Source organism: Thunnus albacares, chromosome 13 (genome assembly GCF_914725855.1).
Source record: "Thunnus albacares chromosome 13, fThuAlb1.1, whole genome shotgun sequence".
Lineage (NCBI taxonomy): Eukaryota > Metazoa > Chordata > Actinopteri > Scombriformes > Scombridae > Thunnus > Thunnus albacares.
This window is the reverse complement of record NC_058118.1, coordinates 22,796,974-22,824,451: the sequence shown is the minus strand read 5'-3', so window position 1 is coordinate 22,824,451 and position 27,478 is coordinate 22,796,974. Positions and strand designations below refer to the sequence as shown.

General features: G+C 39.1%; 1 protein-coding gene across 1 annotated transcript; it reads left to right on the top strand.

Moving 5' to 3' along the window:
• Nucleotides 1-502: 502 nt before the first annotated feature.
• Nucleotides 503-24,742, top strand: mybbp1a (MYB binding protein (P160) 1a). Its single transcript, XM_044370727.1, has 27 exons — nt 503-772; nt 2,655-2,750; nt 4,636-4,719; nt 4,802-4,876; nt 5,844-5,951; nt 6,306-6,496; nt 7,411-7,578; nt 7,809-7,926; nt 8,527-8,816; nt 8,922-9,032; nt 9,122-9,247; nt 10,106-10,312; nt 10,736-10,844; nt 11,082-11,175; nt 11,931-12,091; nt 13,359-13,475; nt 13,660-13,842; nt 14,874-15,047; nt 15,304-15,461; nt 15,610-15,744; nt 17,537-17,627; nt 19,761-19,892; nt 20,010-20,078; nt 21,658-21,771; nt 22,844-22,945; nt 23,041-23,165; nt 24,133-24,742. The coding sequence occupies exons 1-27, from the start codon at nt 539-541 to the stop codon at nt 24,470-24,472; spliced, it is 3,912 nt and encodes a 1,303-aa protein (XP_044226662.1). The 5' UTR covers nt 503-538; the 3' UTR covers nt 24,473-24,742.
• The last annotated feature ends 2,736 nt before the right edge of the window (nt 24,743-27,478 follow it).

Below are 27,478 nucleotides of genomic sequence, written 5' to 3'. Positions count from 1 at the left end.
TCAACACTGTCAAAGCAATATTAAAATATATAGTATTTAAAACAAACCCATGACTGAGGTGGATTCAGACACCGCTACATGACAATTAATTAATGGTACATGCAAAGAAATGAAGTGTACTTGCCCCTCTCGCCTCCATATTCGTCTCTTACCACCTCTCCATAGAAGGTATAATTGCTTCAGTAATAACGGGCAATAAGAAGATATTGATATTGTATTTGTATGGCTAAGATACTATTATGTGCCAACAAATTAGTTTAACATATAATATTGAGGCTTGGAAAACATCATGCATAATCGCCAATAAAATCAAAAGAAGAAGAAGAAAGAGAAGAAGAAGAAGAAGAAAGAAAGAAAGGCAGAAAGAAAGAAAGAAAGAAAGAAAGAAAGAAAGAAAGAAAGAAAAAGAGGAAGAGAAAGTAGAAAGGGGAAAAGAAACAGAAGAAAAACAAGTTCCCGATCCCGATTCACACTTCCTACCAGGTGGTGGCGGTAATTTGTCAGTTCGCGTTGACCCGGAAACAGTTGCTGTTCACGGATGCACGTTTTCCCCCTGCAGCAGCATGGACAGCAGTTGTGTTGCTGTGAGGAGATGTCTGTAGAGATGGTGGAGGAGCTCTCAGTAAAAGCAGCACAGCCGGTCCGGCCGGCCGGGATCCTGCAGCAGAACCGCGTCTTCCTCGACTTCTTCTGGGACTTGGCCAAACCGGATCAGGAGGTCCGGTTGAAAGCAGTAGAAAACTTAATCCAATACCTGAAAACCAACAACCAGGTGAGACAGACTCAGACTCACTGCCACTGAGAAACTTAGACTTACAGACACTGAAATGTTAAATTAAGTCAGTGGTAGAAGAAATACTCAGACCCTTTAAAGTACAGAAGTATTATCAGAGATAAATAAGACTTTATTATATCAGGGGAAACCAGTTGAGAGCAAAGCTGTAATTTCTTGTGGTGCCCTGTAAAACATATAACAAAAATGTAAGAATCAACAATCATATACAAAGCATAAATACAACACAAACTCAAGACAAGAGACAGTAACTTAGTATACTTAAAGTAGTACAAGTAAAGGTATTTGTTCATCTGAGAATTAGCCCCAGTGACTGATATGTTAAATATGTTTAATAGAGTACATTATCAATACTGATCAGTGTGTAAGCAGCATTTCACAGTTGTAACTGCTCAAGGTGGAGATTAATGTGAGGGGTGTTGAGATGATAATAAGGGTAGGAAACATTTAAAAAAAAAAAAAAAAAAAGCTTTTCTGCTGCATAAATTTGTATTAATTTCTCAAACTTTTCTTTAATCTTAAAATTATTGTGGAAAAGAAGACAGTCAAACAGTCATTTACTTGAAACCATCAGAGAAGTTTACAGGGGAAATTTCTTTTAGGTGACACCTGAAACATGATGACAAGGAAACAAATACAACTACACACTGATTTTTGACAAGTTTACTACTAGTAGTTTAGTCTTTAACAATGCAAAGTGCAATCACTGTGGTGTATCTGTCACAATACACAAGAATACGCCTCAGAAGGTTTCTTGTACTTTACTTGAAAGTCGTACATGTTTACACTGTTGGTAAATGTTTGTGGTTTTCTAGAAGAACAGAGAATTACAGAAATACTCAAAATAATGAACTCTAACAGTGGTTCCCAACCTTTTTCCTTAAGGGATCCCTATTCTATCATTGAGTAAACTGACAACTCCTGACAAAGTCACATATTATATTCAATGCATAACAATAAGAGTACAACTGATAAACTGTACAATTAACCCACATAGATAATGTGGTAACTGCAGGAAATTTGTGTAAAATGAACTATAATATAACACACAATTCACAATCAATTAGTTACACTGAAAGCCTTATAAAACTCTGTGTACTGGTTATCAATACAACAAACTGGTATAATTAGTCTCAGAGGAGAGTTAAGTGGACGGATAACTTAGAGAGATTATATGTGTTTGTAGTAAAGAATTAACTCAAATTCCACAAACATACCTGATTCTCACTCTAGGATATAAACAATAAGACTGAAATATGTCAATGAACAGTTACAATGAAGGCACAAAATATAAAAAGCATACTTACATATTCATTTACAGACATAATCTCTATACAGCCAGAATGACACATACCGAACATATCCATCGAGCTCTCTGGAGTGAACTTAGAGACAAAGTAAATGAGCCAATATACCAATGAACCACTCAATTAACCACTCAATTGAACACTCAATTAAACACTCAAGATTTACATTAGGCACACAAACAACTTCTGTTTTAAAGACTGGGTGTATTTTTCTGGTAATATTACAGGAAAGTAAATATCAACCAATCCAATATTTGTTGTTTTCTACCTTTTGAAAATGTTAATTATCAAAGTGACGTCTTAGTAAATGTGGTTACAACGGTCTGAACTAGTGAATCTTTGATCCTGCTGACACGTGCTCTGTATAGGATTTTTCTAACAAAAAAAAAAAATTATAATCAACTTGAAATTTCCTAAACTATCTGAACTGTGAACTCCGTTACCTAAATGAAATTATATGTCACAACAACCAGTATGAGCAAAAGAAAAGAGACTCTCCGCAGCAGTGTGTCATGTTGTGGTGTTTTCTCTCTCTCTCTCTCTGTTAACTGCAGGCAGATGAGTTGGAATACACCTTTAAAAGGCTGGTGGATGGACTGGCGCACACACGAGAAACAGCGAGACCTGGATTCAGCCTGGCTCTGGGACAGGTGAGTGGACACGACTAAAAACAACTTGACTACCCATAATTACAGGTTTTAGCGTGGAAGATCATTCTTCACTTTCACAAATACAAGTCAACAAAAATTACATTTTTCAATTACTGTCTGATGGATCCCGTCCAATACATACAGGCAAGGCCAAAATTGAGTTTATTGCAGAAATACCAGTACTGGTGTTTATTAGTGATGGGGGTATAGTGGCCGTTTTACCATCTTCCAAGTTCCTAGACCACTTAATCTGCAAATCCACAGAAAGCAGGGATGCTTGATGTGGACTTGATGTTGTATTCCAAACTGTAACACACACATTATTACCCGCTATCTCGAAGTACACATTAAACATGTTACACATTGTACGAGGTCAAAAACTTGTTCCGATCCAAACTTATTTGCACATTACTCTACATCTTAGTAAAACGACCCTACGGCACAACCTACTGCCGCAAACAACAAAAATATATGTTATTGCGTTCTAGCACACAAGAACATAGAAATAGCAAGTATATACACCTGTAATCTAGGGCTGTAGTCTGCTGGTCGATATGCTCTCATCTGACTAAATTCTCACTGGTCGAATAATCTCCGTGTTATTTTCATAAGGAGAAAATCAACAGCTTTCCAGGATTAATACATTATTTAACGGGGGTGTATTTAAAACACCCCCGTTGTTTTCACAGCTTTGAACTCGCCCAACCTAATGGAGACTGCTGGGTCTAACTGTACTCAACGTTTACTGAATCAATGTTTCTCCATAATGACACAACGAGAACCCCCGCCAGGCCAAGAAAATATTTTTTAATGCCAAAAATAACACCAAATATCCATTCATTCGGAAATCAATAGCGTTTGGGAGTCTCTGTGCACCGCTGCTCCGGTACGTGGGGCAACTTCTGTGTCGTTACCTGGGAAAGAGCAAGCGGCAGAGAAGTCATGGTGGATGTGAGGTTGTTCAATAAAGTCAAGTCTTTTTGGCGTGGTGAAGTGAGGCATCGAAAACATCTGTCAAGTTGTCTGCTTCAAGCCTAACATCACTAGTGTATATACAGTATGTTAGTTGATAGAAGAAATGACAGAAATGCAAAAGAAAGATAGATCATTTTGAAACAGTGTCTCAGTTACGATATTTGTCCACCAGAGAGCACCAACAGGTTTATTTTTCAACTGTAAAATGTCCTGTTGTGATTTTACAGCTGGTGGGACTTCATGTAGGGGATTATTTTTTTCGGCTGGGGAAAGTGGGCGTTCATGTCATATCGGAGTTACTGAAAACAGAGACTGGGATTATTCTGAAAGCTCTAACATACTTTACAGACTTGGACTTGGCAATTAATAATACAGAAGTGCCAGAAAACCAAGCAAACTTGAACGCCTCACTTAACCAAAGTCCATCATTCAATGTAAATAAACTCAGTTTTAATGGATATAATCTAATTTTGTCAATGCATAGTAATTTAAACCTCCATATGACAGTTGTCATACAACCTTCCTGAGTTGCCAGATGACCTGAACACTCACAAGTGGGAATCTTTCTAATCCTTCCCATCCATCCAACATAGCATGAACTCCACATTACACTTACATGTTTGTATGAATTAAACAAAAGAGATATGACTTGTTCATCTGTGTCTCTTATCTGACTAGTATGAACAATAAATTCCAGCATCTACAAACATAATTTTCTGGTCAGAATACCTTTTAAAATATGTCAGATATTGTCATTTGACTTATTACACATACCGAGTAAGAATTTCTGTAATTTAGTTTTAATCAGTAAAAATATGTTTAGGTATCTGAGTCTGAGCATGAAATCATGAATGTTTTGGATTTGACATGACATGAGTTGTTTTTGTTTTTTGTTTTTTTTTTTGTTCAGGTCTTGAGCGCCTTTGAAGACGTCTCCCTGCAGAGTATACTCGACAGAATCAAAGAGAAGCACAATTTGCAGAAAGTGAAAAAGGTGTGTTTGATGTATTCTCTGTCAGCTCCAAAAGCTTTATGAATGAGATCTGTGAATGTGAAGGTCTTCTCTTGTTTTTCAGAAACTTGCCAGAAATGCTATGTTTGGGAACTTGTTTGGCGCCCTCGCTCTTCATCAATCCGGCCGCCTCTCAAAAGTAAGTAGCCTCACCAAGACTCATCATTTTCAAGGATAAGTTCAGAGTTTTTTCAAGTCTGTCTTGATACAACATTCACATGTTGCGCTGTATGTACATTGATGGGTTGTTGGGTGCAGTGATCTCATTTTTCTAACTCAGTGTTAAAAAATATAAGGGGTTGCGTTTGAAGTCCAGTTTAAGTAAAAAAAAAAATCCATGAGTTTGAAGCTTTATCCAACATCAAAACTTGATGGGATTAATTGGTTTTGTCTGTAAAATGTTTGAAAGTAGTGAAAAATGTCCATTATAATTTCTTAAATCCCAAGGTGACACCTTTAAATGTCTTATTTTGTCTGATTAATAGTCCTTTTTTTCTATTATGTATGACACAGTTCCAGATCCTCACATTTGAGAAGCTACAACCAGCAAATATTTGGCATTTATTTCCTTAAAAAAATAATTGCAGCTCTAATCAAAACACTGCACAGTGGTTTATAACTCTGAGATAGAAATGTAAAAGTGTTAAAATCACATTGCCTATTATTTTATCCTCCCTCTCTACTGTCGTGATGTAAACTGTAGAAATATGGCGCTCATGTTAAAACTGGTTATCATGTTGCAATAAAAACCTGTAAGCTTGCAAATATTGCACTGCCTGCAGTGTGCGGACAGCCTCTCCTTTACTTTTGTTGCTGCTTTTCACCCTGCACCTGTACCCAACTAGGGTTGGACATGCACACTGTCCACCATATGTAGTCCTGTAGATAAACAGCATTTCAGTCTCCTCAAAAATGGAATAAAGCTCTTTATTTGTAAATCACATAAGTCTACAAAGGTTAAACACCTCGATTGAGGCTTAAGGGGCCCAGCAGCTAAATTTTTAATACAGCCCTGGTCTGATATCATTGTGGGATTTATAATGTGTATGAAACAGGTTACTGTGTGTGTGTGAGCTTCAGTGTAACGTGGCGTTGTGTCTCTGCAGGAGCCGCAGGTGGTGCTGGGATGTGTGCAGCTCCTCCAGAGCCTCAGCCAGCACAGACAACACCTGAAGGACCTGCCCACTAAGACCATGATGGACATCCTCACTGAGGTGACATAGCTGCTCTGTTCTTCTAATTATATATAATTATAACTTCTAATTATACAGGGACCATATCGCTCTAGCCATGATACATACACACAGATTTTTACTTTTACCTTTCACTTAGATTCTTAATTTCATCAAAGTTTTATAGATTATTTTATTCAACAAAGCTTTTATATTAAATTATATTATTATAAAGCTGAGTAAGAGTATGATTGGTTGATGAAATCACCAGTGGAACTTACAATCTTCATCTGAGAGTGAACTTTAAATTGAAAAACACATTAATTTACAGTATATGAAATGATTGCTGATGTGATCATCTCAAACTAACGTGTATGACATTGGCCCGTCCATCAGATCCCAGAGGAGGTGTTTGAGGAGGTTCTGCTGGGCGCCCTGCAGACTGACTTGGCATCAGCCTTCAGGACTCCAGAGCAGTTGCAGCTGCTGCTGGTAGCACTGCAGCGCTTCCCACAAACCCTTAAACCCAAGAAACTCAAGAAGCTGCTGGGCTCCTCAACCATCATCAACGCTGACAACATCCCCAAGTAAGTATACTTTCCGTCACTGGTGGGTTTCCGTTTTAGGTTTGCTGTCGCTGTTTTTCCCTCTCACACTCTCACCTGTAACTTCTCCACTTTATTATTTTCTGTACATTTCCACTCTCCTTTCCTCTCCAGCTCTCTGCAGGCTGTCAGCTTCTCCCAGCTGACAGCTCAGGTTCACACATCAAACGTGTGAAATTAGATATGCATATTTCTGTCTGTGACATCACTGATAGAAAAGACTTCAGTTTTTATGGTGGAAAATCACTGTGCAGGTTTATCCTGTTGCAGCTGTTCAACACTACACAGAGCTCACCTGATCACCCTTAAGTCAGCTGTAAGTTTAATCTGTAATTAAACAATTTGTGTTCAAAAGTGAGTGTTTGAACTATTTGAACCAGGGAATAAAAATGATGAATTTAAAGTGAAAGAAAAACTCAGAAGCAATAAACAGTTTTATTGACATTTCTAGGAGATGATGGGAAGACAACCAACACAAAGACACACCTCGTTACTTCATGCTGTTTATTGTATCTTTAACCATATTGTACTGGTTAGTTAACATTAGCTGAGTTACAGTTCATGTACATAATTTTTGCTCTAATGTTGGTTTATAGATAACAGGAAATACCAAAAATATGTCTGAGGTCATTTTAGAAACAATGTCCTCATTAAATAGAACACAAAAGACATACTGTACTACATAATACATATACAAAAATGTTTCTGTTAAGGACATTTGTTTTAAATATCAATATCTGCCAATATGTCAGTTTTAAAACTCTCAAATATTGATATCATTATTGGTCTTGCACTAATTTGCACATCCATAAATTATGACAAATGTTTGCACCAGTTTCTGCTAATTGTCAGCTTCTGTGTGGAAACGCTAAGCAGCATGTGATGTTCTCTGGCAGGCTGACGGAGGTGTTGAAGATGGCAGCCCGCTCAGTGAAGAAGGAGTGCGTACTCCCAGCAGTGGTTTTGGACCTCCTGAAGCTCTCTCTGAAGGAAGACAGCTTCCAGCTCTTCTGGAATAAAGCCATCGTTGACGGCATGTTCAAGGAGCAGCCGGGACCAACTCAGTGAGTCCTCACAGGGCGAAAGGCCTTCTGAGAAGAAAAGAAACAAAAAGCTTAGAACTGTTCATCTTATAATCTCCCATAGGTGTTCAACTCCCCTGTATGGAAGCATCTGCATGAGCTCTATTAATTAATTTATCTTTTTCCTTTAGTCAGTCAGTCATTATTTGTCATATTGTTCAGTCCTAGTTTGAGTTAACATGTTCCTCTGGTGTCGTCCTGTTTGTGTGCAGCTACCTGAGCTTTCGTCTGCTAGGCAGTGCGCTGCCTCTCCTGTCTGTCGCCCAGCTGAAGGAGGTTTTGTCTGGAGAGGTGATGATGCACTACGGGGAACACGTGGTGTCTGCTCAGGTTAGTGGCCCCGCTAAGTCGACTGTAAACACCAGGTAAACTGGGGAAGCATACAATCTGTGTTTTTTTGTTCATAAAATGGCCTGTTGTGTTTATATAAGTCATTTATAGCAGTTTACGTCACACGACAACAAAGAGAGTTGATGTTATGTGCAGGTGGTGGGAAAAAATGATTTCCAAATCCAGTGAGCCCCAGTGTACAATGGATGCAGCTGCAATGCATGGAAAGTCAGGAAACAAAAAGTGATTCTTTAAAGAACACACCATCACTTTTCATGCAGAAAGTTGTTTTGTTTTGGTTACCAAATGTGAGTGGGTTGGTGGTTCGATACTTAGCTTCTCCTGTTTATGTGTTGAAGTGTCTTTGAGCAAGACACTGAAACCCAAATTGCTCCCAATGGGGAGTTTGCACAGTAGCTCTGCATGGCTAGAAACCGCTAGAAGTATGTGAAAACATGTTTTTCTATAATGCTTTTTTGACTTTTTTGCCCCAAATTCAACCATTAAGTAGTAACCCAACAAGCTCCTTAATTCATATGATTAGTTTGATTGATTGATAGCTGAATAATTTCGGTTTCGTCTATTATTTTTCTGTCTCAGAAACCGGACCGCTTCAAGCTGGCCCCAGAGATGGATGTCTATGTGTCGGACTTCTTGCGGAACTGTCAGGACTCCGACAAACAGCTGGCAGTGATGGTGGCCTTCTCCTCGCTGACCAACCAGGGTTACCCTGTGGTGCCGACGGTGTGGAAGGTGGTGCAGCACCTCCAGCCGGCAGCTCTGCAGAACTACGTGGAGTGGCTGAAAACCATGTTCCTGCAGCCTCAGCTGGACAAGCTCCTGGACTTCAGCACTCGCAAGCAGAAAGACAATCAGGAAGGGAAGGAACAGTGAGTGCATACACCTGTAGTATATTTAAAAGCGTGTTTGCCTGTCAACCCTGGTCCTGATCCTGAAATGGAAGAATGTATTGATTGTTTACTTTCCTTCCTCAGAAAGGAGAACTCCATATTCCGCCTGAGGAAGTGGATTGTTGCTCGGCTCTCCTCGATCATTGACAACCACCAGGTGAAGAAGCAGGAGGATCTCATCATGGATGTGGCCAGGTCAGACCTGAATCTAGTTGAGTGACGTAAACCGCTCAGTGTTTGATGAAGAGAAACCATCAGCTGTCGTTGTGTTGTTTCTTTTCCAGGTTTGTCTTTTTCCACGCTTTCTTCAGCGCCAAGAAGCCTTCTGCAGACATCCCAGAGACAGCGGGGAAGCTTTCCGTCCCACTGGATGATAAAACCAGAGTAGTGCTTGTCAATTCTTTCTTTGGGTGAGAGCTGTAATCTTTTCTAATGATCTCAGACAGCTGCCTGTTAAATACACAGATTACAGCCAATAGTTGTTTATTACTCAGTCTGTGAAATTAGTAAAGCAGTGTAAACTAGGATCTACTCAGTGACCTCTGTCCAACTTATTCCACTCTCTTCTGATATGGGAAGGATGGGAAAGATTCCCATGTTTCAGATTGGCAAGCATTGATGTCATCAACAAATCAAGACAGTTAATCAGTGGACTTAATCACCACAAACGATAGACTTCAGCTGACATGAGGCATCCCTATTTGCTAGATTTTAAGGCTCTGCATATTAAGCGCCAAATCGGATTTATCAAAACTTTCTAAGAAGGACTTTGAAGTTGGTGTGAAACTATGTGAATGCGACAATAGAGCTATTCTCCAGAGATTTTAAAAAATGTAGTTGAAGAGTTTGTCCGTTTTTATTGAAATGATGTTTTGATAGAGATCAAAAGTGAAACATGAACTTCTGGGTTCTGTTTCAGTAGTAACTCAAAGTCACCTCTGGTCACTACAGTTTATTTAATTTTTGTGTTTTTAGCTCCCTTTAGCAAACCCAGTACCTTTGTGATCACCAACTGCTTTAATCACTGGTGGCCTCTGCTCATTAATTACGTTCATTGTGTAAAAAGACAGAGTTTGACTGATATGACAGTTCAACAGTCTGACATTAATCTACAATTGATGCCATCCGTTTAAATCTAGAAACTGGCCTGTTCACATCTTCAGAAAAACAGCACTAACAAACCAGAAAGGAACACAAATCTAACGACCTGTTTTCTCTGAAAGCTGTTCAGGTGTCTTGTGACTGACTTTTATCTGTCCATCATCTAGACTCCTCCTGTCCATGCACCACCTGCCGCTCACTGAGGACTCGGCCGAGGGGGCAACTGTCAATCAAAAGCGGGCGCTGGGTGTAACAGCCGATGGCACCATGTGGATCTACCACCTGGTCCAGTACACCCAAGTCCTGCTCAACCAGCCAAAACACGTCCAGAGCAACAAGCCCTTCAGCCCTGAGCAGAGACAGGCCTGGGACAGGTAAGACAAGAGAATCTGGACTCAGAATCTGGATCAGAACGGGATCAAGATGACGGGATACAGCTTAACTTTTTTTTACAGTCTCTTTTATGAATGTAGTTTACAGCTTCTTTTTTTTACCTCTTATCCATTAAAGGATCATTTTAAATTATTATTATAACTTGGATCTTATTTTCATAGATTTGGCCATCTTTCTTTATTATAATTACACTGAACTCACTTACTGTTCACTCACAGTTTTAACAATTGACATACATTATGTAAATAAGATGACATTAGAGGTGTTGATGAGCTTATTTTTTACACTCCACAGCTACACCAGTGTATCTGTTTGATGAGTACCACGTCTGTAGGTGCAGAATGGATGTTTAACGAGGTAGGAACATGTTTGATAGCTGTGGCTCTACATGTGTTTTCTTCCAGCATGCTGGAGTCAGTGGCAAGCTTGAAGAAGAAAGCAAAGAAAGGCCAAACTGCAGAGTGGAGCGCTTTCCAGCAGCTCTTTCTGTTGGTCGGCATGCACCTCTTCAAGGTACGGCATACTGTCTCAACTCCAGAGCCATGATACTGTTACCGTTATTACTGGATTATTGTAGCCTTGATGTTATTTTAGTGTTCTTAAAGAATATTGTTTAGTTTTTAGTTTCCATCGACAAAAAACATTGGAAACAAAACATTGCATGAAAATGAGCTGATTAAAAGAAAGCCTTCTTAGAAAGAGGAGGATAATTGTCTCTTCTGAACATTTTTAAATGTATTTGTGGTGAAGGCTCCTGAAGAGCTGGTAGACATCATGAAGGACCTGCAGAGCTGTGTGGACAAAGCCCAGGAGAAGAAGGCCAAGAAGAAAAAGAAGAAACAAGGTGAGGCAACAGAAATTTAAATATGTTGATGTATTCCTTTAAAGCCGCAAGATACAGGATTTATTTTTACTGATCTAAATCACAAAATGTGTTTGTAGAGGAGACGAGCAGCCTGTCTCCACCAACTGAGATGTGACAAATAACCTTTTTCCCATCTGTTTTAATTCCGTCACAGCTGGGCGTTTTTTTTTTTTTTTTTTTTGTCATTCTGATCTCTCTTGCCACTTTAGAAATGTTTTGATATAGATGGTAGTTTCATTTGAACATTTTACTGTTGCTAGTGACGTAAAAACCCTTCAACACAACTATCAAGTGTATAAAAAGTAAGTAGCAAAAATGTGGACGTAAAGGAACAAACAGACTGTCTTCTTTCAGCAAATGGAGCGTTTTAGTGTCTTTCAGCTCATTATCATGGTTTTACAGCCCGTAGCTTTCTTAGTGTTGTTTGCAGACGCAACAGGCAGCTGTTTCACTGAAAAGCTCTGATAATCACACTGTGCGCTACCAAACAACAGACTGACAAAGTTTGCAACTAGCTGGTGAACATAGTGGAGTATTTTCATGGCTTAGGAGCCAGTTATATCCTCCTGAAGTTGGTGGAGACCAAAACAGAGCTAAAAGAAGTGTAAATTGGCAACTATTTGCTGACACATTTGCCATAACAACTTTATAGTATTTTCTGGTGCCCCCAAGCTCCCCAAAAAATCAATTCATACAGCTTTAAATGACATGAATGTGTGTTTCTCCTGGTTCAGCCACAGAGCAGGAAGAGGAGCCTGAGTGGGTGGAGGTGATGGTGGACATCTTGTTGTCCCTTCTGTCCCAGCCAAGTCGACATATCAGACAAGTCTGCAAAACCGTCTTCTCTTCCATCTGCCCCCACGTTACTGCAGCAGCCCTCACCGCCATCTTAGACGTAAGTAACACACATAATGATCATTCATTGTCAAAACAGTAAAGAAGTGGATTTTGACACCAACTGTCACTGTTTGTAAATCAGTTTTTACAAGTAGAAGTGGATACGTTTGATCTGTAGACCTGTAAGCATCATTATAAAGTAACAGATTGGCTCAAAATATGTATTTAACAGTTTGATAAACAATTCTTATCATAAGGTCCACTTTGTTGTTTTTTTCTTGTGGCCTTTGTCAGTAGAGCGAGTTTTCTCGGTTGTCATGGAGATGATTTTCTTTCTTCTTCATGTGACCTAAATATAGAATTTCAGTCAGGTGATAATAAGTATAACATAATAAAACACAGATACATTTTAATTTGGTTGGATTGATTTGGTAGAACTTTGTGTAAACACTGAAACCAGATTTCTTTCTAATAGTGATCAAAAAATTTGAGGAATCAGTCACATGTCTGAGCACATGAATGTGAACTCCAAAGCAAGACTCAAGAACAGAGCAGTTAGAAACAAAACAGTTAATTACTTGAATCAAAGCGGGGTTTGACAACAGGTAATCAGCGTGGGCAAACAGAGGCAGGCTTGGGACAAAAACAGGAGTGCTGCAGTGCTAAAACTGGGTAGTACTGGCAAATTACTAAGGAGAATGGGCTGGTATATATACTGGGGAGATAATGAGGGAATGGGGAACAGGTGCACTGGTGGGTGAGGAATGAGAATTGTGGGAAAATAAGGGTGACTAACTGCAGGGCGAGTGGGATGACAGGAAATATTAGTGACAGAGAAAATTGGCAAGAATGTGCAAAAAATAGAATAAGCAGAAGAGGTCATGACAATCTGCATGAATGATGAAGTAATAATACCCCAAAACGCTGGATTTAATATCAGAAAAATTAAAGTTACACTGATACATTCGTAGTTAAAGAAGTTGAATCAAAAAACACACAACACTGTCTCTCAGTACTGTCTGACTCTCTGCCCGAAGTTCATTAGTTCTTAATAAACACAAAAATATTTAAAAACAGGTCACAAACATTTAGTTTAATCTTTAAAAAAGGATTCAGTCATTTCCTAAAATAGCTGAGCAGTGTATTTTTTAGCAAGTGTTACTCAATGAATGGTTCAATTTCTTGTTTGCAAACTGCTCAGACCGTTTTCTGTCATCTTTAGTAAATAAGTAATCTCTAATGATTTTCAAAGTCACTTCAGTCATTCGTATTGCACTTCTAGCTTTATAAGTGATTTTAATGGTGGTGTGTTTGGCTCGGTGTAGGTCCTGGACTCTGAGAAGGATGACGAGGAGAACTCCGCTGTGGTCGTCACTGACGATATCGACAAAACCCAGAAGAAACCAGAGGACGATGACGATGAGGAGGATGAAGAGATGGAGGTTAGTTCTTACACAACTTACTTTCTTTTATCATCTCATCAATAACCTCATCTTATCAACTTATCAATATCTTGTGTCATCTGACACATCTGATTCTCCTTTTATTTTTGTTTGATTACTGTTTTTTTTATGTTTTAAGAATGAACATTTATACTGATAACTTCAAAACATGTGACTCTGTCAGGTTGACAAGTCTGACGAATCAGATGATGGCTCTGATGAGGATGAAGATGAAGGTGATGAAGCAATGGAAGAGGAGGAGGAAGAGGATGAAGAAGAAGAGGAGGAGGATATAGACGAGGAAGGAGAGGTGGACCAAAACTTCCGTTTGGAGCTGATGAAGGTCCTGCAGCAGCAGAATGCTCTGGTGGGTGTTCAGGATCTCAGCACCTCCTGGTGTCAGTGGTTTGTGTGCACGGTTTTAAATGAATGATTGTTTAAACCGACGTTCGTTCTTTTTTTTTGTGGACAGCGCAACAAGTGTATCAAAAACACAAAAACAAAAACTGAGGTATTATCCCTATAAAAAAACTTGTGGTAGAAAACAAAAGCAGCCAAATCTGACCAGTCACAGTTCTGCTGGTCTCCATGTGGTCTCTCTGTAAACACTGCAGCCCTGATGTGGATCAGCTACAGTGTCGGTCTGGCAGCTACATGTCTGCGCTCCATAGATTCGCTGTAAATCCAGCTTAAGTCTTGGGCTCTGTGAACGGAAACAAACAAGACTTAGAGCCATGATGCTAGAATATATATGCAATGTCTGTCCACCACTTTGGTCCAGACTGAAATATCTCAACAACCGTTGGATGTATTACAATGAAATTAGGTACAAACATCCATGTCCTTGTAAAGATGAATTGTAATAACTTTGGTAAACCCTAAACATTTAATTTAGCGCCATCATCAGGTCAAAATTTCACTTAGTCCAATCAGCCTCAGCTGTACTTTATGTTTAATGCTAATTACTAAATGTTTGCACGCTGACATACTGAATTAAGTTGGTGAACTTGTTAAACTTTATACTTGCTAAACAGATTGTTAGCATACTGATATTAGTTGCTAGCATGGCTGCAGACTTTTAGTCTTGATTATACATTAATTATACATGTACATTATACATTCATGTCTAGCACTGTCTTACCTCTTAGTTTTCAAGTCTTCAGCCTATATGTTATATTTCTTCAGGACAGTATTTCATGAATTTAGCTCGACATAAATTGAGTTTCCATTCATGAGCAGCTGTACCACCTGCTTCTATGCATTTTTAAATTAATATCATGACATTTCTTTCATTTAGTCAGTCAGTAGCATGAAGGCCACAGTTTACACAGCCTCTACAGTACAAATGCAGAGTTACATAAAGGTTAAGACTTGTCCTTTGTTGTGCTGTATGTTCAGGCCACAGAGGAGGACGGCAGCAGTGATGAAGATATGGATGATGAAGCCATGATGGAGCTGGATAAGAGCCTGGCAGCGCTGTTCTCAGAGCAGAAGAAAAAGACCCAGGCCAAGAAGGACGAAAAGACCAAAATACAGAAAGAGAAGACGCTGGTTCGAGACTTTAAGATCAAGGTACCTTGTTCTCAGTCTGTGGTCTTGTAAAGAAGTAGTCTCACACTTTTTCTGCTTGTTTACCGTCTTACCCAGAGTCAGATGAGAACACTTCCATCTGTGTCCAGTATTAAGGTCTAGGACATGTTTAGCTTAGACTAGAAGACTACAAGCAGGGGGAAACTGCTAGCCTAGCTTCATCAAAACCATGAAAATCCACTCTCCACCAACTCTAAAGCTATCTCCCTCCTTTGTTTGGCTATTCCACATGTTGTAGGTGTTGGACCTGATTGAGGTGTTCGTGGCCCGGCAGGCAGGCAGTCCACTTGTGTTGGGTTTGGTGGAGCCTCTGCTCACCATCATCGACAAAGGAATGAGCTCCGACAGCCACCAACAGGAGCAGGACTTCCTCCGCAGAGTTGCGGATATCTTCAGGTAACGCACCTTAGAGGTAGACCGTCCTGATTTACTGTATCTGTTTCTGTCTCCATCCTCATTTTTTGGTGACATGTCTGGTATGAAGCATGATTAGGTGTTCGGTTTGAGTGTTTTAATTCACCAGACTTTTTTTTTTTTTTTTCAGGAACCAGCTGTGTAGGTCCAAGGTTTACTGCAGGACTGCTGGTGACAGACAGGGGGAGCTCCATGACCTGCTGGACAAGCTGATGACTAAAACCCAGAAACTGTCCGACTCCTCGGTCTGCCTCTATTACTTCAGGTAAAACTTTCTGTTTAACGACTGATCTGAATAGAAAATGATGTATAAGTCTCACACACCACATTATACATGAATATCATGAGTGACGAAGAGTAGATGAGCTTTGTCAGTCATGTGGGGAAAATGACTCTTGGACACAGACAGAAAATAGGATTTAAATGAATACAAAGCAAATAGAGGGCATCACACATAACATGACTGACAATTTAAGCACTAGAACGTACAAAATGAGAATATAAAGAATTAAAAATATCACATATATGACTGTGAGATGCAATTGAAGGCTCAGAAACAAAAGCTGCCAATTGAAACTTAAGATTTTTTTTCTGTCAAATGAAATATGTGTATTTGTTAGCGAGCAAGCAGGCAGGTTATATATACAGTAGGTAAGTACAACAGAAGGAAATACTGATACAAATGTCACAGCACAGGCTCTGTGAGCTAGACAAGAAGGGAGATCACACAAGTATTTTTGAATAACAACTTATTTATAATAAAGCAGAAGTAGCTTGATAAATTAATCTGTGTCCTTTAAGTCGGTGCAGTATTGACAGGATGTGTGATGTTATGAAGGAAAGCAGAGACAGAATGGAGGAGCCATTTTAAATAATGTAGACCCAGGAGCACTGAAAATGACAGAGGCTGTCACACAAAGGAAATATATTTGATTGGTATATGTTATTGTGTAGATGCTGAGGGGTTTGGCTACAGTGGGGTTTTTTTTTCTGTTTTTTTGGTATGACGTTTTATACAATTCAGTAGTTATTAGAAAAATACTCCCATCGTGACAGCTGCCTCAGAGTGTTTCTGCAGGCTGCTGTTTGCTGTTTAAGTGAACGTCCTCCGTTATAACAGCTGACACAGTAACATCAGCTGTAATTGAATTTATTCTGTCGTCCATCTCTCTGACGTTACATCCCTTTACATCCACACTTATTCAACTTATAGGACGCTTTGTTTTAGCTGGATGTTTTTTGGCATCTAACAGTTCTTTTTTTTCCTGCCACAGCACTGTGATTCAGTGATGATACCAGACATACAGACACTGCTAAATTTGTTTTCATCTGTTGATTTCTGACAACAGGACTTTTTTTTTTTTACTCTTATGTGTGATCTTGTTAATAAATACTGCCTTATATAGCACACCTAGTCTATACTCATGAACAAGTGGCGTTCATCAAGTTGTAACCACTGATTTCTGACATGTGGGAGCCCTTAAGAGGATTTTCTGAATCTGACTTGGAGCCTCCATGAAAATGTTCCTGCATGTCTTTATATTTGGGCCAGTACGCTATTAGAAACACACTACTCATTCTTGACAAAACAATCTCAACTGGAGATTCACTTACATGCTTGTTCTTGCTTTCCATTGTTCTGAGACATCCACACTGACTCTTCTAGGTCAGGAAGTAATGTGTCGGGATCGAGCCTACACATAATTTGAGTCTATTGTGAATAACCCAAAACCTTTTCCTCTTGTGTTCTTTGCTGATGTTAAAAGGAAGAAGGGACACATGCATACTGTCTTCACTTGCTCAATAAAGATCCTTTAATATATACAATGTTTTGTCAAAGACCTTCTTCAGGTATATACCTGAATATATCATATAATAAATCATATATTGTTGTATATATATTAAAGGATCTTTATTGAGCAAGTGAAGACAGTGTGCAGGTGTCCCTTCTTCTTTTTAGTACGTGGCTGCTCCACCAACGCATCTGTCACAAAGACTACTCAGGTGTGCAAGAGATTTTTTTGATGTTCATTGCTGATGTTGAAATGTCTTTGCAGTGCCTCTCTGTACGTGGTGAAAGTGCTGCGAGGAGCTCCTCCCGCTGAGACCAAAGAGGAGCCGACAGCCGACAGAGCTGCAGCGAACGACGTATGTTTGCCACACGCCGATTCATCTTTCACCTCTGTGTTCATCCGCAGTTTGATTTCTTTTCTCTCAACGTCATCGCAGTGGGTGTTGTGTTTAGATCATTGGACGGTGCGGTTGTGATCAGAAGAATCGAGCAGTTAGTAGCCTAATGAGGCGAATATGTGAAAGTATGTGAAAGTGTTGCAGGCACAGATGCTCACTGTGGCCGAAACAGCACTAGAATAGTGTTTAGATCTTAAAGTCGGTCATTAGACAGAGGGACAATTAATTAATTATTTACATAGTACACAAGTGTTACCATTGCATTTCCCATATCATGTCCAGCTTTGCACCAAATCAGTTCCAGCTCTGGTCGTGTATTTTTACCAGGTCAGTGCCAGATTTCTTGGCTTCCTTTTTTGTCTGTTTAAAAGCTGAAACAATTGATCAAGAAGCTTGTGATAATCATTAGTTTTTAAGCAAAAATGCCAGCTTAATTGTGACTATTTACTGGTTTTCTTAGTTTTCTATGATAGTAAATATATGAATATATTTGGGTTTCGGGCCGTCGGTCAAACAGAACAAGGCAAAGCAGTTTTACTTATAAAGCAGGTTTCATACACAGAGGCAGATTCAAAGTGCTCTACAAAGAGTTTAAAGTCTCACAATTCAAAGTTAAAACAACACAATTGGAAAAGAAATTAAATCTATATAGAAATTAAAAATAGTAAAGAAATAAAATAAAAGAGTAAAAGAATACAAATAAATAAAATTAAAAGATTAAAAATATTAAAAATACAATAATAATAAGACCTTGATTTTTAAGAGCATTTTGTTAAAAGCGCTTGAGACCAATAAGGTTTTCAGTCTGGATTTAAAAGCTGCGAGGGTTGGGGCGTTCCCTGTGCTGCATAATGACTCTCGGCGGCCTCTCCTTTTTTTTAGTTTAGATTTTGCTCTAGGCACCACTAGAAGTCCACTTCCTGTGATCTAACAGGTCTCGCAGGGTTATATTGCTCAAGCACATCAGTCATATATTCACCGCCAGTGCCATAAAGAGATTTATAAATAAGTAATAAGACTTTAAAATCAATTCTGTGACTTACTGGCAGCCAGTGTAGAGAGACTGGGGCGATGTGGGCTCTCCTTTTTGTTTTGGTCAGAACTGGTTTTGGTCTTTTTAGGAAGTCCTGTCAGAAGTCCATTGCAGTAATCAATTTTGCTGGAGATAAAAAAAACCTTGTTTTGCAAATTGTATTGTTGTTTGTAATAGCAGAGTGTATTTAAAGTTTGGTTTTCTGCTTTCTCTTTTCCTTTAGCTGTTCACTTGGATCATGTCTCCAGGGTGCTTTCTGTTTATTAGTGATTGTCTTATGTTTTACCAGTGCGATGTTGCTTATAATATACAGTATTTTGGAACTGAAGTTATTCAGCAGAGTCAAATGTTTAGTTTGATGTTGTTGTCTTTGGACGTTTTTTGATAAACAATTAACTTATGTATTGAGAAAATAATCAACAGATTAATAAGAATGACAATAGTCTGTATATACATTTAAATTCTATACGTTAAGACAGAGTCCAGAAGTCCAGTTATCTGTATAGTCTGCAGGAGGATGCTGCCCTCAGAGCAAACTGAGCTTCACATGATCATAATTTTCTCTCGTACCTCTAGTGGTATCTATCCACACAGATAGTTTTGTTTTTTATTCGTCTAGGTTCATTTCTGGTGCCAACAGCATTGAAAAAATACATTTCTAAAATTCAACAGCAACATGTTTTCCAGAAACGATGCTCTTGTTAATCTAGATTCATTTTTTAAACCTTTATTTAACTGGAGAAGTATCACTGAGAGCAACGGGCCCTTTTTTACAGCAGACATTTTTACTTGACATTGTACGTAGGAAAGGCACAGCTGTTGCTAATAACATTGACGATTGCTCTGCATTATTCAAGTGAAGCTAAATGAAGTTCAGTCATCATTAATTTTATTATTTACATCTGTCTACTGTGAAATGTCAAAATGTCTTCCGTGAAAAACACTTCCTTTTGATCACACTTACACAGTTTCACACATTCACACTTGTAATGAAAGAACATCTGATCTCTGACAGTGTTTTCTCTGGTCTCTCATGGTGTTTGTTCCCGTGTGTGCAGTTCAAGTTCATGGGGAACGTGGATGTGGATCGGGTCTCCACCATCTTCCGAAATGCTCTGAGCTCCTTCATGAGCCGGAGGAAGAGCCCTCTGACCGCTCAGATGTTCACCGACTTGTTCACCAGATTCCCTGTGAGTCCTTCTACACATCTCATCCAGTACAGTACAGATGTTAGTTCACATCGCCATGGAGACAGATGTTACATCCCCTGAGGGCAATTTTTAATGCAGCTCCTGTGTTATTTCCAGGTTTTGTGCGTTAACCTGTTGGATACAGCTGTGCAGCACATCACATCTGGGGTCAGAGTACATCAACAGGTAAAGATTTTGGACCCTTTACATCTTCAGGAACGGTTATGTAGCCAAATTCCTGGCAAATGAGCGATGAAAAAGAAGAGACAATAAAACCAAATGTTAATTTTATTTGCTGACTGCTTCAATGTGAATACAATTGGCAGCTTAGGCAGAAAAATAGCCAGAAAACAAATGTTGAAAAAAAGCTGTCCTTTAACTCAAACATTCAAGAGGAAATTGAACAACAATACAGATGACTCTCTGAAGCTTTTAAATCGATTATTGGTGGAGAGCACTGAATAAACCTTTAGTCTCTGATTTAGTACATGAGTTTGGATCCTGTGTCGCCTCTGCTGCATAAAACATGATCTTGATTTATCAAAATAATTACCCAAACAATAAAAACACAACACTGAAAGGCTCCCTTTTGAATTTATGTCAAGCATCCAAATACTTTGTGGGAATGTTTCCATAACTCTCATGCTTTTGAGTATTAGAAGTTAAGACTGGCAGTATTCTGTATTTATCTTATTGTCAACAAATCCCATAAAAAGACCAAAACTAATATTAGTGTTAAACAGGAATTATGCTTCTCCAAAAATACATGTAAACGTCTCTGAAACTACGCAGAGGAGGATGTTATGGGTAATCGTAGGATGCAGAGGCTCACTGAGGAGTGATACATACAAAAGTAATGGCCACACAAATGTCTATGAGCGACCTCTGTGCACTTTCACCTACGTGCAGCCCGGAGAACCATAACTCCAGTTTTAATCTCCCTGTGCTTTCTGATTTCCCAACTCTGTCTGTGGCTCTCAGCCCCAAGTCCTTTGTTTCCTACTGAAGATGTAAATCTTTAAAAATGGGTGACAAATGTGTAGTTTCATCTTAATAAAAGGCTCAGTAATTTCATAAAACAGCTTGTCGCTGTAGCTTTTAGCAAATGTCACTCAAACAGAAGTAAATGGTGCATTTGTTGGGATTATTGCCAGCGGTGGATTAATACACATATGGTGCTCTGGTGAGTATTAAAGCAGCAGGATGGTTTATGTGTGATTGACTAAAAATAAACGTCAGTGTTTGTGTGGTCATGATTATAAAGGAAGATGTCATCCAGTGCAAAAGTTGGAGAAAAAACATGGTTAAAATGAATATTATTTCTATACCAATTCCAAAGTCTCCCAGTCTTTTAAACAAAATCCCTTTTTAACAATTTAAATAGTCAAATGTCATCTTTTTTCTGGAATAAGAAACAACCCTGGATGAAATAAAGAATCCAGAGACACAGTGAAAAGGTAGATATGACATTTCTAAACATGTTATATTAATGCTGCCCTGATTACAGTACAGCATTATTTTATGGACAAAATATGGTGCCATAATATCAACAAATCTCTGTAAAGTATTTCTAACTCTCTGAACCACCACAGCAGCTGAGTCGTATTAAGTCATCAGTTTATCAGTAAGAGTTCTGATAAACATCTCAGCTGCTCGGTATTCATTCACTCATATTCTAGATATTTGTTTATTATGAGCTCTTTCTATTGTTATGTTCATGTGTACAGTCGACTTCTTGTTGACGGACGTTGTTTTTCGTGTGTAGGGTCAAGCTTGTGTGCTGGTGTTGCGGGCGATGCAGAGCAGGGAGGTTCAGCAGCTGTTGAGCGGCGATCAGTGGACAGAGCTCTGTGCGAAGGTCGCAGGTCAGCTGGCAGCGGTAAGTCAACACAGACAGTCCTGTGTTTCATCACAATGAGCATGAGCTGCATCTACACACAGGAAGTCAAGAAATTTGATTAGTTGTTTGAGTAATATTTGGATTTTACAGAAACTCAACAATTTTATGCACACATTTATTGAACAAGGTGGTTCTCAGTCCAGCTGTTGTGGAAACAACATTATACAACTCTTCAGTAAAATAACTTGCATATATTACAACAGGTTTGTAATTATGGAAGGTATTTAAAAATTATGTCAGGAGTGTTACATCAAGGCCACAGTGTGAATTGAGTGTACATAATAATGGGACAGGAGTCGCTGGTACTGATGAAGAATTATCACCCGACTCTGCAGCTCCGCTTAGCTCTCCACTTTATAGCATCTTTCAGCTCATTGTTTAGCTGTTCGACCTACAACTTTACTGTTTGGTTCACTTTCACAGCTCCTATTATTTTGTGACATGGACACCGTATTCTACTGTTTACCTCATGATCGTCGCAACAAAAGATAAAATTGTTGCAGCCGTGATAACTTTCCAGTTGTAAAATCTTCGCTGAGTATTACAAACTGTTGTTTTGGCATCTGATAAGCCTTTAAACATGTTAAACTGAGGCTCCAACTGGACTTCCTGGATTTCATTTTAATTGTCTCACCGGTACTTTAAACAGCATGCCTCCACCAACACATCTCCTTGCATTGTTTTAACACAGGGCTGTTTTCCTTATGCATCATTAGCTCATTACAGGAAATGAACATAGCAGAAAACAATATTTAATGTGAATCAGTTATGTCTAATGTGTTGGTCTTTGATTGGTTTTGGCGCCAATATCAATCCAGTTGAGCAGATTGGTGCATCCCTCCAAAAAAACACTGCTTAGCAGGTCTGTAACTCTCATCTAAGGTGTAGTTTAGTGGCCGTATTGGATAGCTGCAGCCCAGTAAGACACTCTTCACAACCAGTGTAGTATTCATCAGTTCTAGTAAATACATTATCAGTCAAACTGTGTCATATCTATCAAATCAGAGGTGGATCATCAGCTGATGATGTCGTCTTTGTTCTCTTCTCACAGTGTCTTCAGGCGGTCGGTCAGACTGAGAGCAAAGTGGTGAAGGAGAAAGTGTTGAAAACCTTGGAGCTCTGTCAGTTCCTGGTCAAGATCGTTAACCTGCAGGTAGGTGGGCTGGGAGTGTCAGTGTGAGGGGGAAACTGTCGACGTTGTCTCGATCAAGGTGCTCAGTCTCTTCTTCTGCTTTCTGCACGGTGTAGAAACTGTCTGTAGACCTGGAGCCCCTTCAGAATGTCCTGCAGTCCCTGACCAGCATCATCACCTTCAAGAAGACCGGCAAGCTAGAAGACACCTACTGGGCTGTGATGAAACACTTTGGAGTCATGTGAGTTATTGTCTGTTTCTAGAGGTGATTCTTGTGTGTGTTTACATGCACATCAGGAAACCAAGTTATGAAGGTAATAACAAGGTTAATGTAAATCCTTATATTCATGCATCACGTCAGTAAGCAGATTTCCTCATTATTTTGGAAACATGGCTCACTTATTTTAAGTGTAGTGATACATAACGCTGCTTCCTGATTATCTTTTTTTGTCTGTGTGCACATGCTTGTAAAAAGACAATTAGAAACCCAGTTACGTGTATACATGGTCATTAAATCTGATTTCTGCAGGAGGGATCTACCTGGGGAAATCATGTTTCTCCAGTTCCCTACTCTGATTACATAAATCAGGTTTATGAATCAGGTCTGTCATTTACATGACATTGAAGAAACAAGACTACTGCAGAAAGCTGATAGTAAACTACTTAAGCGTGTAAACACGCTCAATATATCCTCATTTTGTTGCAGCAGTGTACAGTTGATTTATAGCTCTACTAGTAACACCAGTGTATTATCATTACACCAGTAACAATTAGCACAGGGTGTACAGTTCTTGCCACAAGCAGTCACGCACCAACACTGACTGAAGGACACTTACAGAGATATTTGAGTTTTAACACCACAAACTGTGCTTTGAAAACTGAAAAGTTTCAAGTTCAGGGGAGTAAATCGCCTCATCAACAGAGATTCAGTTCAGTTTTGCGTGATTTGATTCAAAACCTTTTTTTTTTCTTTCTGTGTTGCTTCAAATATGTGAATCAGATTTCAGTTTAATTACTGTTAGACAAAATAATATAACCAATAAGTAGTGATAGTTGCTGAAACCAGAGAAATGTGATCCACTTATTTCTTTATGATCTCTACAAACATGAGCTTCACTCAGGTGTTATTTATCACAGGGCTCTGTGTATGATAAGGTGGGTTAAAGCCATCATGTTGACTTTGCATGTTTTGATGTTCACATTCACAGGAAGCCCAAAGTTGAAAAGGTAAAGCCTGACAAGGAAGCCGACCAACAGGCAGCTCCCAAGAAGAAGAAAGGCTTTCTACCTGAAACAAAAAAGCGGAAGAAGCGCAACAAGCCTGTTTTAGAACCTGCAGCTGACAACTCGACCTCCACAAATAAACCAGGAGCAGCGAAAGGACAAGCCAAAAAGAAAAATGACAAGAAAATGAAACAGAAACGACCAGCCGATGGTGCGACGGCTTCACATCCCAACCCAGCCAAAAAGAGCAAGACGCAGTCTGAGAGCAAGCCAGCCAAGAAGAAGAAACCCAAACAGAAGAAAGGAGGAGGAGGGCAAATGTAAAGTGGACGCTTGCTATTTAAATGGACACAAAGAAACTTTTGTTAATTTTCTTTTAAAGAGGCTGTTTTCGTCTGTTAGTTTTTCTACTGTCCACGCAGTTTACATGGCTGCTGACTGATGATATCTTGGTATGTTTCAGTATGAGATATTTCCATATTGAAAACTTTAGATGTGTTGGAAGTGAATTAAGAAAGATTATTTTTCTAACATGTGACTGCTATTGATTAGAAAAAATGTCTACAACAATAAATTCTTTTCTCTTCCTTGAAATCCATCTTCACTCCCACTTCAGAACAGTTTCATCAGCCGTGTTATGCAACATTAATAAGAAACGTCTGATATGTAAAATTTCCAGTCAAAGCTCCTATTTATAATCTGTTCTCAGAGGTTTATCCAACCGACAGACAGATTATAAAACTATAAATGTTGTTGACAAGTGGGATCAAGCTCTGCCTTTCAGTATCACTTCTTCACACCATTTGATGTTTTCCCAGTGAATATGATGCTCTTCATTTTCACTTGTTCTGATGGAGACATTCAAGCTGTTAATCTTACAGTAGCTTGATAACATGTCTGCTGTCGTCAGGATTTTTAAAATACTGAAGGAATGAGTCCAAAGTCTCTCAAACTGTGCAAATATTTGGCTTTAACTTACAGAGCTGTGCAAAAGTTTTAGGCACTAAAAGTAGAGCCAGGATGCTTAAAATAATAATGCCAGTTTTTCAAGGTACTTGGCAGATAGGTTGTTTCAGGGATCTTTGAGAACTTGCCACAGTTCTTCTGTGGATTTCGGCTGTCCCAGCTGCTTCTGTCTCTTCATGTAATCCCAGACTGACTCCATGATGTTGAGATCAGGGCTCTGTGGGGGCCAAACCATCTGTTGCGGGACTCCTCGTTCTTCTTGTTGCTGAAGATAGATCTTTGTGACTTTGGTTGTATGTTTTGGGGTTGTTGTCGTGCTGCAGAATAAATTTGGGACCCATCAGATGCCTCCCTGATGGTGTTGCATTATGGATAAGAATCTAAATATCTAAAATGTCTAAAACCTTTGCACAGTACTGTATTTCATTCATTCGATTAACTGTTTAAAGGAATAGTTTGACATTTTGGGAAATCTTATTGACTCTCTTGCCAGTTAGATGAGAAGATTGATGCCAATCATGCAACAGTGTGGCTCATTTACATGTTTTTAATAGTTTTTGGACAACAAGAGTGGTCAATGGCACAGAGGAATAAGATAAATGAGGCTTCGGCTATCCAGGCAATACTTTTTAGTATGATCAATTCACTGTTGGTTTTGGTCTTTTCATGGGATTTTTTGACAATAAGACAAATATAAAATATAGTCAGACTTCTCCTTTGAGTGAGAATTTGTTTTTTGTAATTGGGTGAACAAAAAATGTAATTTCATATCAACTAAAATTAGTTTTATAGGCCTGCCAAGTGTATTTGTTTTGGGACTGGACCTTTCTGGAAGATCTAAGGGGAATGTGTCTGAACTCTGTTACATGTATGGACTGACATGCAATTACATAACATTCTTATGAGGAAAATGCCACCAGCCTTTGCACAGGATTTGTTGTTGCAACGCTTTGTGCTATAAACTAAGGTGAGCGATCACACAGAACCCTAATTCAGCTGTCAGAAAAATGATGGAGTGTCCCACAAATGGATTGCTATACAGGACATGAAGCCATGCTGCCATAAATCTACAGGACTGTCAGGCAGGCAGCAGCCCCATCCATCAGTAATCTCAACTTAAAGCCCTTCTTTACTGCTGCAGCCTTCAGTAGTGGGTGTCAACAGGAACCATTTTATATCCAAGAAACATGACGTGTGTCGGTTGGTCCTGTACTCAAAGTACATAGTGCTGGATTGTTTGGAGTCCAAATGACTGGAAGAAGCCCAAGTAGTGTGAATACACAAATCATATACTGATGAATATTAAAACACAAAAACGTTCAATCAGGACAAATGAGAGGGAGCCAGGAGGTGTAATGAATTAAATAATGAGTTTTCATTAAAATCATTAAAATATTAACTCATTAAAAAAATGAGTTTGATAAGATTTCTCTTTTTTTTCCTTCTTTTTTTAAGGTTTATCTGTATTTTACTTTCACAAAAAATAATTTTGACTCACGCTTTTTCCAGAGCTTTTAACCACATGAGCCCTGTCTATTTTTAAAGAGTCTTTATGTGTGAGATGTGAATGTCCTTGATCTTGAAAATGATTTAACAACTTAAGATCTCTGCTGGTCCACCCCAAAGACAAGACTTCACCCGGAGAGGAAATCTGGATTGGTGTTGGACATCACAGGCAACAACTGTGGTTGACACTGGATCAGAAACACAGCAAGGACCCTGCACAAAAGACTGAATTAACCCTGGAAAGAGATGGCATCAGCTATCTGCAAACACCAGACGAAAACCAGTCACAGCATCAACTGAGAAGGGCTCAGAGGTCATCAACCAGGAGTCAGTTGACTGCTGGAGAGCAATTAAGGAGGCCTTTTCATATTCGACATTAAAGACCCTCTTTGACCAGAGATGCGTAACAATCCTCTTGTGTACAACCACCTTTTATCATATGACTGATACTCCATACTCAAGGTTAAATGATGGCAACCGAGCGAACTCTGTTTGCTGAAGAAGACCATGAGAAGTGGTTGCAAGTGCCAGAAAAACCTTGTCAGTGAACCTTGAGTACTACTAATAAAATCTTGGTCACAATCTGTGCCAGACTGCAGATTGTGAGCTGAATATGTGGTGAATTGTTGTACTACGACATAAATAGAAAAAAAAGTATATGAAAGCAGAGGCACATCATCAGCTCGCGTCATCCATTTGTGCTGCTCATATGTTTTGAAAACACAGCGAAGTCACACAAACTGCTTTTTCACTTCACCTCTATCACTTTGGTTTTGTGTGCCGTGGACGTATTCAGGAGAATAAGTGTGTTTTCCCTGTAAACTTGGTTTTAAAAACTGCATTTATGTAATTTCATGC

Coding starts and splice junctions, on each gene's coding strand:
- mybbp1a (XM_044370727.1), top strand. CDS start 539: ATGCACGTTTTCCCCCTGCAGCAGCATGGACAGCAGTTGTGTTGCTGT. Junction 773..2,654: donor ACCTGAAAACCAACAACCAG/GTGAGACAGACT, acceptor TGTTAACTGCAG/GCAGATGAGTTGGAATACAC. Junction 22,946..23,040: donor TCAAGATCGTTAACCTGCAG/GTAGGTGGGCTG, acceptor TGCACGGTGTAG/AAACTGTCTGTAGACCTGGA.